Source organism: Xiphophorus hellerii, chromosome 15, assembly GCF_003331165.1.
Source record: "Xiphophorus hellerii strain 12219 chromosome 15, Xiphophorus_hellerii-4.1, whole genome shotgun sequence".
Classification (NCBI taxonomy): Eukaryota; Metazoa; Chordata; class Actinopteri; order Cyprinodontiformes; family Poeciliidae; genus Xiphophorus; species Xiphophorus hellerii.
This window is the reverse complement of record NC_045686.1, coordinates 21,404,582-21,417,739: the sequence shown is the minus strand read 5'-3', so window position 1 is coordinate 21,417,739 and position 13,158 is coordinate 21,404,582. Positions and strand designations below refer to the sequence as shown.

Here is a 13,158-nt window from a genome sequence, read left to right as displayed (position 1 = left end):
TCATTTACAAGCCAGCGAGACAAGCGGGGTGGGGCTATGTTTCTGCTGACCGTCTATCTGTGCTTTTCAGGGTCGTTAGTGGACACTCACTTCAACCATGTATGTCATATTAACGTAAAACTCATAGGACTGTGTCACCCGGCAAACCCGTCCATTTAGGAGAAAAAGCTGTCTTGCGCCGCTCACCCGTACATCCAGTCAGGAATCGCGCCGGCTGATTGCTACGGATTCGACATCAGTTCCCAAACAATAAAAAAGTCAGGGAAGTTGTGTTATAAGACTAAGCATAGACCTTCATCCCACTGTTACTGTGACAAGACTTCTAGGAATGTCGTTTTCCGTTCTTAGTAAAAACGATGGGAGAGAGGGCATGTAGCCATGGGACATTGTTTAGATAAATATTGAATTTAATTAAATTAATCTTTGATTTTATTCGGTTATCCACGGTGCTTACTCTGGCTCGTCTGGTGGAATTATACTCCGTTTCTGTAGGGGGCGGAAGAGAGCATACATCACGAGCGGAGACTGAACAATGTAACACAAAATATTAGCAGGTTAGCTACGAGGGCTAAAATATAGCATTTTTCAGTCCTAAATTCTCTTAAAATGAAGCTGGTGAGTAAATAACACAAATATTAAAATAATACACAACGCCATAGCGGCTTGAGAAGAGGTCTAGAGAGCTTTAGAAAGTAGCATTAGAAGCTAATCCATTCACTGTGGTTAGCCAAGCAGCTAACAACAAGGCTAATGAGTGTACTTTCATTGAGCCTCCCATGCTGTTTGATGTAGTGAAGACTGGAAGTAGTTCGTTTAATAGTCCTATAATTGATATTTCATATCCTTGCACCGACAAAGAAAGCTGGTTTCTGTTCAAAACACTTAAAAAGCAACAGTTTGTTGCATCTTTTCTGGGGTTGTGTTGACATTACCCTGTTATATTTTACAATGAAAGCCTCCTGGTCCCCTTTTCCTCTTTGCAGTACTGTCTGTCCGGTCACCCAACGCTGCCTTGCAATGTTCTCAAATTCAAATCCACCACCATAATGCTGGACTGTGGACTGGACACCACCTCTGTCCTCAACTTCCTGCCTCTTCCTCTGGTGCACAGGTAAGAAAAAAAAAGTGATATGACTGGGATGTATTGATTAAATACTTTTTACATTTTATTTTATTTTGTATATAATCAGTCCGAGGCTCTCCAAGCTTCCTGGCTGGATCTCAAAGGATGGGAGCATAAACCTGGAAAAGGTAAGAGGAGTTACAGGATTGAATTAGTGTAGCGTACAGTGAAAGGTTGTAAATTCAGTTGAAAAAAAGGTTTTACATGAATAGTTTTTAAGGTACAGATTAAATAAAAGTCCTCTTCGTCCTCCCAGGAGCTGAAAGAATGCGCCGGCAGAGTGTTTGTGGACTCCCAGCCCGAGTTCTGTCTCCCTGAGGTAAATAATCCAGCCAAGATGATTGTTATTAGAAGAAAACGTGGCTAGGGTTTAACCTAGGCAATATGCACTGTACACTGCTGCATCATCTGTGTTCTACACATCACTGTAAACACCTGAAAAGCAAATTTTGCTCTTCATCTTGATCTAATTCTTGTTGATTTCTCTCCCACAGAGAGAACTGCTGGATCTCTCCACCATCGACGTCATCCTTATCTCCAACTACCACTGTATGATGGCCTTGCCCTACATCACCGAACACACCGGATTCACAGGGACGGTGTACGCCACAGAGCCCACCCTGCAGATAGGAAGGCGAGTACGAAGGGCGCTGAAATGGATGGAACATCGTTTGCTGTTTTACTTCATTTGTTAATGACAAAAGAGAACAATTCAAGAAATAGAGAATTTAAATTTTTTTTTTTTGTAGCTTGTTGCTTTTGATTTTAGTTACAAATCTCACCGTCAATTCTGAGCTTGCTCCTTCGTCTTACATGTAAAATAGTTTTAATATACCGATGAAGTTATTGACGAGTAAGAAACCTCGTTTCCCTGCAGGTTGCTAATGGAGGAACTGGTGAACTTCATGGAGAGGGTTCCCAAAGCTCAGTCTGCCACCTGCTGGAAGAACAAGGAAATTCAGAGGTCTGGAAACGAAACGCAAAAGAAGTAGAAAAAGTTCAAAGGGAACTAGTTTTGTAGAATTCATTTTTCTATGCTTCTCGAGGCTTTTCCTAATTTTCCATGGCCTGTTTTTGTCAAGCAGAAATAAATCCCCCAGCAACTCAAATAATAAACACACAAAGACTTTAAAAAAACCCCAAAAAAACATATTGAATTTCTTGTAGCCTCTTTGGTGCTCTGTAATCTTTGGTTCATAGGATTCCATCACTGACTTGGAGTTTTACTTTATTTTTTTAAAACCAGTTCAGTTTCCCTGGTTATTTACTGATTTTGAAAAATAATTTTAAAACAATCTTGGTTCAGTTTTTCTTTTGTCCTTCCCTCAGTTATATGAAGTCTGCTGAAACCATATGTTGACAAATAGCCCCACATCAGGATGCTCCCACCTCCAAACTTTGTTGTTGTTGTTTTTTTTTTACCATGCTCTGTTAGTATTTTAACTTGAAATGAGCTTCAGCATGATTTTTCTTCAGCAGTGGAGTCTTGTGCAGAGCGTTCTGCTTGAAAATGACTTTCCAGCTCCAGGTCTTCCTTTCTTATTTTTTGTCTTTCAACAAAAAAAAACACTTCGGGGTTGTGAAGCCTTTTAATAGACCATCGGTTGATGTAAGTAAACGACGCTCTTCCACATCAGGATGCTTCCTGGGCCGCTGAAGGACGCGGTGGACGTGTGGACGTGGAAACGGTGCTACAGCATGCAGGAGGTCAACTCGGCGCTCAGCAAAGTGCAGCTCGTCGGCTATTCCCAGAAAGTGGTAGGAACAACTTTTCACTCAGACAAAACCTCACACACCCACATCCTGAAGCTCATTCCAGCTTCTTTAAACAAATTGTTTGGGTGATCGACGTCAGCCGGGCTTGCTCGTCGGTATTTTTAGTTTTTTATACGTTTATTATTTTTTTCCTGCCTGAAAGCCATTTCAAATGTCAGAGTAGTTGAAATATTCAGCTGAGAAATGGGACGCCCCTTCAAAAAGCAGATGTTGGAAAGACAATAAAATAATGGGAAAACAGTAAAAAAAATAACCTCTTTACAGCATGTTGAGATTAGAGATGGACCGATCCGATATTAATATCTGTATCGGGTATCAGTGAAAAGGGTAGCTCTGTTCAGTCTAATTCTATGCTTTGTGCTCTGAGTGACGTGATGGTTTATCGTTTATTTCACATCATATTTAGAATTCCTTATTGCTTGTTTCTGAAACATTTGAAAGAAGGTAAAAAAATGTTCATGTTTAACCAACGTAGTCAACCTGTTTTTGTCAAGTTCTTTATTATTTATTTTACGTTGGCTGTTATTCTCCTAAGTGCACTGACTGAACAGATTAAAGTCGTTTTTACATGTTTGACCAAGCTTGTGAATATTTTAGTGTATTTAAGTGTGCTGTACTGGTGGAGACTTATCAAATAAATTTGTAACTCAGTACGTTACAAAAAACGTTTTAAGCACAGTTCTATATCAGATCAGACTTCAGATATCGGTATTGGAAGTGAAAAAAGGGAATGGGTGCGTCCCCAACTCAGATATTCTGTAACATATTTCGGAAATACTGACAAAATATAAAGCATTGCAGCTAAACTTTAGACAACACTGATAATTAGACTGACTGATACCAACGCTTGCAGAAATTTAAAATACTTTATTTTTTTCCTTATGCTAAAACACAACAATAGATAAACCGAAACATTTCAGTCCATTTGAATCTTCTTTCTGTTGCAAGATGTTTTAACACGGAATTTCCAGGCCACAGTTGTTGTTTTTCTCGTATTTGTTTGCTGTCCTGACCCTGACTCCGTTGTCCAGGAGTTGTTTGGAGCCGTGCAGGTCTCCCCCTTGAGCTCCGGCTACTCGCTGGGCAGCTCCAACTGGATCATCCAGTCGCATCACGAGAAGGTGTCCTACGTGTCGGGTTCTTCCCTCCTCACCACACATCCGCAGGTAAATCCCTCCTCTGCACTCAGAGCCTGAGGAAGAAATGTTTGGGTCAGTGAGGAAACCTGCATTTCACTTGGGGGATTTAAAAAATAAAAAAAAAAGTTCTAATTGCTCTAAATTGTGGTAGAATCTGTCGTACATCATCATAAAACACATTTTATGTCTTGATTCAGTAATTAACTGAAAATTGTGAGGGAAAAATATTGTTGATTGGATCAATTGACAGAAATGTGTTGAGTCGGAAACTTCCAATTAAGTGCCGTCATTTAATTATTTGCACCTCGGCACATAATTAATTCTATCATGATGTCTTTGCAATGATTGCTACAAATATGGACTAAAACCCAAAGCAGCGGCTTTCATTTAATACTTTGTGGATTTTTTTTTTTCTTTTTTGACAGAAAGTAAAATGGAAAGTTGAGCGGTCCACTTTGATTATCATCAGCTTCCTAAAATAATGGTCCAATTGCAATTTTTTTAAAATTTTCTTCAACCAAAAAAAAATCACCCTCTTTTTATTGCCAAAAGATGATTTAGGCAAAAAAAGAAGAAAAAAAAACTCATTTTCGTCAAAAAATGACGTAGGCCATTATTTTAGCAAGGTGACATTATGTCACTTTTAAAGCACTATGAGGTGATTGTGCCTTTTTAATAAAATGATTAATGTAGCTGACAAAATCATCAGTGATGTAAATCAAAGACATCCACTGCGCTGTCGTGTCAGTGAATGTGAGGAATGCTTTAAGCTGCTTCTTTGCCTCTGCAGGGTTTTCCACCAAGAAACACTACAGTCTTAAAAAGTCTTAAATTCATGAGTTGAAAATTGAAGTCTTAAAAATGTCTTACTTTTTTTAAAAAAAGGCGAAGTGGCCTTAAATACATTAATCACAGGTCTTAAATTTTGTCGTGCCGGACTCTTTAACCCCATATGTGCAGCTTGAGTCGCGCGCAGACATCTTGATTGAATTCTGTGACTCAAGGTGGTTGAGGCTACCGCTAACTAGCTGCTAATATACCCGTGTTAGCTAGCTATCTGTTTTGCATCGATTGTAAGTAGAAATGTATCACCAGCTGACTGGATGAGTTTTATTTTTGCCATCGCCTCACTTCTGAGGCCAACCTATACGATGCCAGGTGCATTCTGTGCAAACAGAGCCATAGGCAATGTCTTACTCTTTCAGCAGCATTGTGTTTCTTACTCTATAAGAAACACAATGCTGCTGCCAAGAGCCACAAACAGAGCCAGAAAATTTCAGTTTTTGCTATGCCTGATTGTAATTCAGTAGAATCTCCCAACCATTCCCTGTATTTATAGTTTTTTTCTGTCTTAAATTTCATTCAAGACAGGTGGCATAAAAAAAAGGTTTTAAGAAGCCTTAAATTTCTCTTGCCAAAACCTGCAGATACCCTGTAACAAAATCAGGGTGTAAAAAGAAGACTGTTTAATGTGTTGGTGAATTTAAAGCAAAACTGAAGGCAGTTTAATGTAGTTTAAAGCGAGGGAAGAGGCAAACGCCACTGATTTTGCGTCCTCACAAAGACTAAACCACACAGTCACAGGGCGCTCTGGTAAAGGGGACGTGTGCTTCCTGTTTCTTTTCCCAGCCGATGGACCAGAGCTCCCTGAAGAACAGCGACGTTCTGATTCTGACAGGCCTCACGCAGATGCCCACCGCCAACCCAGACGGCATGCTGGGAGAATTCTGCAGCAACCTGGGTAGCTTAAAAATGTCCAGAAGAAACTATTTGCCTAACTTTTTTTTTTTTTCACTGACTGGAGCTTGTATTTGGGTTTGGCCCCGCAGCCATGACGATCCGGGCGGGAGGCAACGTGCTGGTCCCCTGCTACTCCTCTGGAGTGATATACGACCTGCTGGAGTGCCTCTACCAATTCATCGAGAGCGCCAACCTGGGGACCACGCCCTTCTACTTCATCTCACCCGTAGCCAACAGCTCCCTGGAGTTCTCACAGATCTTTGCTGAGTGGTGAGCAGCTCTTCCTTAAGATCTCTTTATGTTTTCTTCATTACTTCTTGGTCATTCTTATTCCACTTCTTTCTGTTCTCACTTCAGGCTTTGTCACAATAAGCAAACCAAGGTGTATCTTCCTGAGCCTCCTTTCCCACACGCAGAGGTAATTTCCACCTGCTGCACCAACAATGATGCTGCAATTTCTGACAAAACAATTCCGTCAAAGTGGCCTCACATGCTGGAATATTACAGCTGGAAAAACAGCTTTCTAGATCAAAAATTTGAAACCGAGGTGACACTTTTAAGATCCAGGAATGTCGTCTCCTCTGGAATTTTCCAGATGCTTGAGTTTCCACTAGTGCAGAGTTTGAGCAACATTCCCATCAGGTGACTGTATCCGTTTGATTGACGAGGTGTCAGCACATCCTTAAAAAGTCTAAACATTTCTTTATATGTATCTAAAATCGAGGCCTTAAAATGTATTAGATTCATCGTATAAAGTAATTTGGCCTTTTAATATAGTTACCTTCTTAAAATAATGGCCTAAGTAATTTTTTGAAGTTTTAGGTGAAAAAACCCCATCACTTTTGGCAAAAACTTATTTAGGTGAATATTTTAGGAAGCAGGGTGGTATATTCATCACTGGTCTTAAATTTGATCATGGAAGGACTAGCTAACTAACCGCTATCTAGCTAGTTAGTTAACTACATTACATTTTGTCATGGAAAGACTATTTAATGTCATATATTTTATTTTTCATTTTAGTTTTTTTTTTTTCATGCGACTTTTTGGTCAGGCAAACGTTTGAGTCGCACTCAGACATCTTCGTTGCGTTTTGTGCCTCGAGATAGTTGAAGCTACCGCTAACTAGCTGCTAATGAACTCTTGCCAGCAAGCTTACTAGCTTTTCTGGCGTCCATCCTGAGTAAGTGGGAATTTATCGTCAGTTGCCAGGGCCACGTTCAGACATGTCTGTAGTGGTATAGGTCTTAAATTCCATTTATAATAAGTCTTGTGTTCCAGCTGATCCAGACCAACAAGCTGAAGCACTATCCCAGCATCCACGGAGACTTCAGCAGCGAGTTCCGCCAGCCCTGCGTGGTTTTCACCGGTCACCCCTCACTGCGCTTCGGCGATGTGGTTCATTTCATGGAGCTGTGGGGCAAATCCAGCCTTAACACCGTCATCTTTACAGGTAACTACCACACAGATGCTGAGGAAATAGGAAAAAAAATTTTAACATTTCTCCGCCATGCAGAGAAAGTGCGGCTGGACGCCCTCCGGCAGTTCTCATTCTGCTTACAAAGATTTAGAGATTTTATTAACCAATCCAACTTGATCTTGAAGCTGATTTTATTTTATTTTCTTCTTTTCCTTTCAGAGCCAGATTTCTCCTACCTGGATGCCCTGGCTCCGTACCAGCCGCTAGCCATGAAATGTGTTTACTGTCCTATTGACACCAGGCTCAACTTCCATCAGGTTTCAAAGCTCCTGAAGGAAGTGCAGGTATTCAGTTCACATCATCACATCATTGATCAAATGTATGTGCTTTCTGGAATAGTAAAATGTGGGATACTGTAGCACAGGGGTGTCCAAACTTTTTGCAAAGAGGGCCAGATTTGATCAATTGATGATGCCCGGGGGCCAATAGTTTGTTCGGACATTTTTAACTACAAAAGTGTCATGCAAATACACTCTGTTATAAAACAATTTTCATTGTCACAATTATCTTTATCTTTCAAATGACAAAAAAACCAAATATAAGCCACTCAGGCAGATGAGAACAACTCTAAAAACACAAATTCTGCTTTTCTTTCATATCTGGAGAGTCAGATAACATTGAACAAACTGTATGAAATACCTTAAATTTACATGAGTTTAAAAATATCTTTGCCTCAAGAACATCTTAAACAGGAGTTATAAGTAATGCAAAGTTGTCTGTTATTATTAAATCTTAAAACAAGTTAATTTTGCTCTTGTCATTTAGAATATCTTTCAGAAAGTAATAGTTTGTGTCACATCTACAGGTTCATAACATCAACAGTAATAACCAAATCTTACTCAAGAGTTTAATAAAAATAATGGCCATAAATCCAAGTGCACAAATGTTCTTTTGGCTTTTCACTGTTGATAGTGACAGACGGTTATCGTTCAAAATACTCAATTTCATGTCCTCAACTCTCAGTGCCACACTGTTACGTGCCAGGCAAACATTCGCAAATTCTTGCTTCTTCTCAGGGCAAATGTTCTCCACCATTTTCATAACACAGTCTTTGATAAATGTACCTTCAGTAAAAGGTTTGCCATGTTTAGCTATTAACATGGCCACTTCATAGCTTGCTTTGGTGGTATTTTCTTTTGACTCAGGCCTGCGTGAAGAATTGCTGTTGTGATGCCAGTGCAGCTTGGAGCTGCTTCACTTTTTCAGCACGGTCACTCCCTGTTAGCTTGTTGTATGCGTTAGCATGTTTAGTCTGCTAGTGTCTCTTTACGTTGAACAAGGCAACCGTCTCACAAATTAGACAAGCACAATTGCCTTGATTTTCAGTGAAGAAGTATTGTAATTCCCATCTCTCTTGAAAGCGGCGGCCCTCACTGTTAACTTGTTTTCTTTGCAGTGGCAGAAATGAGCAGAGAGGGGTTCGCTGCATGAAGGCAGACTGATAGTATTAAAGTGGTGCTGCCACCATTTGGTGAAAGGAGGAATTACAGTTTCAAGTTTTATGATTTATTTATTCTGTTTGACAGTGCAGGCGGGCCATAAATAATACATTATAAGACCGAAGCTACGGGCCGTATGAAATCTGACCGCGGGCCATGATTGGCCCCCGGGCCGGACTTTGGACATGCCTGCTGTAGCAGAAACCTTAACTTTTGATTATCAGACCAGTGGAATAGCAGTAGCAGCAGGTCACCGGATTTTGTGTTTATTTTTATGTCTTTTTTTTGCCATCAAAATGACTGATTTTGTGATGCTGCTTTAGAAATATTTGCAAGGAATTTTACAATTATTTCTAAATATTTTTGCAAATATATATTGCTATTTGCAATATATATATATATATATATATATATTAAACTCCTTCAAAAATATACATACAGACAGAAAACAATGATGGGAAAAGAACAAGAAGTTATTTTTGTTATTTAAAGAACTTAAATAGTCAGGTTTTCATTACTCACCACTTTAATCACTGACTGATAAGGAAGTAAGAAATACTGCCACCTGCAGGTGAGAGTTAGTAGTCGCTGAAACCAGATGTTCTCAAGCATTTTTGTAGAAAATTTGCAATTAACTCGTAATTATACATTAATGCGAAATAATGGGGGCGATCTGTTGATTTTGCGTGAATTTCTGCGTTAGTGGAATTGCGCAAAAATAACTGTGGGTAAATGTGGCAAAACAGAATATGCCGAAGCTGGCAGGTGTTTCAATAAGAAGAAATGAGGACAGGAGGGGTTAGAAAGCGGCTCTGTTAGGTTAAGATACAAGTCATGATTATTTATTTATTATTGTTCACTTAGGTTATCAGCTAATGCTAGCTAAGACTTTGTTTAACCCACTTTAGTTCAGTCTTTGATGATACTTGGCTCAGTCTGTCATGTATGCATAAAAGTATGCATACACCTTCAACTTTTCCACATTTAAACCAGTTTCAACCAAAAACTTTACTTTTACTGGGGTTTTATGTGAAAGTTTAACCCAACCATAGTGCGTAATTCTGGAATGCAACAAAATTGATAAAAAGCTGTGAACGTTTCTAAAAGCAACCGGACAAATAGTCGAAGCAGATCTGAAAAACTGGCGTCAGATGTTGGTGTTTTCTGATTCCTTTTAAAGATAGATATGCAGTCGTCTAATCTAGAGGTGATGAATGCGAGTAAAAAAAAGAAAGAAAAACAAATGTTGCTTCAGCAATTTGACACATCTCATAAAAAATGTTTTTGATTGATTTTACTTGTTTAGACTTGCCCTAAAACACTCTGAGTTCTGACATAGGAGAAACTATAAAAGCAAGAAGACCAAGGAAATAAGTTGCATCATAAAAAGGGGCGCAATAAGATTTCTCTTATTTTCATTTAGTCTGAGAGAGTTTTGTATCAACCAGTGTTTTTTCATCTCAATGGCAATATGACTGAGGCTGCAGTGAGTCAGATGCATCCAATTGGATAAATTTGGATGTCATCTGGATAACAAGGAAAGGAAATATTGTACTTCCTGATCCCAAAGGCAGGACATACAATGAAAAACAAGATGGGGCCGAAGATCGATCCTTGGGGTGCACCACATCAGATGGGCACCGAAGAAGATATAGAGTCTCCTATACTTATAAATACAAGCACATCTCAAAAAATTTTAATATCGTAAAAAAAAAGGGTTTTTTTTGTTACTCATTTCAAATAGTGAGTATATTTTACAGATTCATGACATACAAAGTGGAATATTTCAAGTCTTTATTATTGTTGTTATTTTAAGATTATGACTTACAAAGTATGTCAGTATATCACAATTCTTAAAAATGATGTTGGACCAGAAACAGATTTATGATTTTCTTGTATCAGTTTCCTTCCACTTCACATTTAATTGCTCCTTTGTGTTGACCTGTTACATGAAATCCCATGGAAACACGTTGACGTTTGTGTTTGCAACAAGACAAAATGTGGGAAAGTGAACTGTCCGAACGTGCGTCTGTCCTTCAGCCCCTCCATGTGGTGTGTCCGGAGCAGTACACCCAGCCTCCTCTGACGCAGTCCCACCGTTCGGACCTGATGCTGGAGCTGCAGCCCCCTCCCATGCCTTACAGGCGCTGCTCCGTGCTCAACCTGCCTTTCAGGCGGCGCTACGAGCGAGTCTACATCCTGCCTGAGGTAACCCTGACGTCAGTTAGAGGAAACTGACATCCAGTTAGAGTCCCTCTCTAGCGGGTTTTAAGTCCCGGAATCCTGATTCTTCCTCTTCTAGCTCGCCAACTCACTGGTGCCCTCTGAGGTTAAACCCGGCGTCTCCGTGGCGACCGTGTCGGCAGTGCTGCAGTCCAAGGACAACAAGCACACGCTGCAGGTGAGGGCCGCAGGATGTGCTGGAAGTGTTTGGCGTCCCTGGAGTTGGCTGACATTTTTCTCCCAAACCCTAACCCTGCCAAGTCGGTGCCCAAAGCGCCTCCTGTGGCCCCCAGCAAAAAGAGGAAGCGGGTGATGGAGGAGCCCCCTGTGACGATGGCGCCCAAACCCCTGCTGAGCGGAGCTGTGCCCCTGGAGGCTTTCCTGGCCACCCTGCAAAAGGTCAGAGTGAATGTTCTCTTAAAGGGGCAGTATCATGTAAAAATTAACTTTTTATATCATCTTATGATGCTATTCCCTCATCAAAAACATACCTGAAGTGTTGCTTTGATTCATGCATGTTTGAAGTCCTTTAATCTCCCATGGCTGAGCTCATTATAGGAGCTGCTTCTCAGCGAAACGCTGGTAAAAAAACGTTGTTAAAGGGTTAATAGAGGAGGCATGTGATGACTAGCTGAAGGACGGAGTTTCAGAAAGAGCAGAAGTTTCTTAAAGAGACAGAGGTCCAATTTCAAAGCGCTACATTAAGAAGCCAAATGTCTTTTAAGTTATATTTGATATTTATGGCATTTTTATAACATAGCTACTTGACTGCTATAAACTGGCCAAAGTGCCTGGAAAACACAGAACAGAGCCCCTTCAAAACTGGGCTCAGTTCTCATTCCTGTGCGTTTGGTTCTTTTGTGACGAGCAGCACGGGATCACAGAGGTCAAAGTGGAGGAGACGGCAGACGGACACATCCTCCACCTGCAGGCCGAGGACACCCTGATTCAGCTGGAGGAGGACGGGACGCACATCGTCTGCGACAACAACGAGCCGCTGCGGGCCACGCTCAGAGACCTGGTGCTGCGCTTCCTGCAGAAACTCTGAGCGCGTCCATCTGGCCTGGTCTCCCTCTGCTGCAGCACAAACACTGGACTGGGGAGGAGAAATGTCGTATTTAACTGTAGTTTTTCTTTTTTGTTTGTTTTTTTATGAAACGTGTCCAGATCCATTATTTTGTATTAAATAATTTCCCAAACATCTTGTGCGGTGTGTCTTGAGTCACTGCAGTGTTTTGGAGGCGCCGACATTTTCACGTTTTGTTTTTACAATATTTTCTTGCCTCAATCAGTCAATTGGAACCAAAAAATTATTTTTCATTCATTGGTAATTCACATTTATATAAAGAGTCAGAGCCCTATTCTCGTGATTGATCCTACATGTTTCTGTGTTGCTTCAAATAACGAAAACATCTAAATGTCTTACATTTTTTAGACATTTTTATATCAACTACATGATACTGTATTATCATTGAGCTACTCTAAGCTGTAGTTGGAGATATATTGTTTGCTGCTGGGCATGATAATTTATGTGGCTAAAAAAATATTACTTTTACATCAATTTATAAGTTCTGTGAAACTTCTCTAGGAAATTAGTTGCCATTTATTTTTTGGAGCCTCAGAACCAGCTCAATACCGATCCACATTCTCTGGCTCAGCGGTGGACGATGCATCAGGTGAGAGAAACACTCACCTAGTATACATTTCATTTTTAGCTATAGGAATTATGCCTAAGAGAATTTAATCAGAGTAAGTCATAAATATGTCTATTTCCTCCATCTTAGGTCCGTCTCCATCCTCTGTACCTACCGTCTCATCTGTGTCTGCAGCCACTGCTGATCTACCTGGTAAGTTTAGAGACAATCAGAGGAGAACCTTTCCTTCTCCAAAAGGCGAGATGGTCGATGTTTTCATTATCATGATTCCTACAGGCAGATATGGAGAAAACGTCAAGCGGAGCTCATGGACTTATTCAAGAAGTATAGATGCACTCTGTTGCTTTTTCTGCATATCATTTTTCCACAAATCCTCAACTGGCAACCAAGGGACGGCGCGATTAGGTCAACATAAGGGGCACTGCTGAAACTGATTGTTCATTTACATTATTTCAGTATTTCCTTTATATTTTTGTTTTATTTTTATGCATCCAAGTTACTTTGCTGTTCTTGCACCACACATCATTTCTGAACATTGCTGTTGCCGTTTTTTGGAACCAAAGATAATAAACCAGACGATACTTTT

At 40.3% G+C, this 13,158-nt stretch overlaps 1 protein-coding gene across 1 annotated transcript; it reads left to right on the top strand.

The window, feature by feature from the left end:
- The first annotated feature begins 267 nt into the window (after window positions 1–267).
- On the top strand, window positions 268–12,123 carry ints9 (integrator complex subunit 9). The gene is made up of 17 exons (XM_032586290.1): window positions 268–615; window positions 984–1,111; window positions 1,191–1,251; window positions 1,380–1,442; window positions 1,618–1,757; window positions 2,001–2,087; window positions 2,761–2,881; window positions 3,931–4,065; window positions 5,668–5,779; window positions 5,868–6,048; window positions 6,136–6,196; window positions 7,057–7,228; window positions 7,415–7,539; window positions 10,735–10,902; window positions 10,997–11,095; window positions 11,179–11,316; window positions 11,789–12,123. Exons 1-17 carry the CDS (start codon window positions 607–609, stop codon window positions 11,963–11,965), a joined length of 1,977 nt encoding a protein of 658 aa, XP_032442181.1. The 5' UTR covers window positions 268–606; the 3' UTR covers window positions 11,966–12,123.
- Window positions 12,124–13,158: the final 1,035 nt, after the last annotated feature.

Bases quoted from the DNA above. Each gene is read 5' to 3' on its own strand.
- ints9 (XM_032586290.1), top strand. The intron at 6,197-7,056 runs GTAATTTCCACC...CTTGTGTTCCAG, and splicing joins CTCCTTTCCCACACGCAGAG to CTGATCCAGACCAACAAGCT. The intron at 7,540-10,734 runs GTATTCAGTTCA...TCTGTCCTTCAG, and splicing joins AGCTCCTGAAGGAAGTGCAG to CCCCTCCATGTGGTGTGTCC.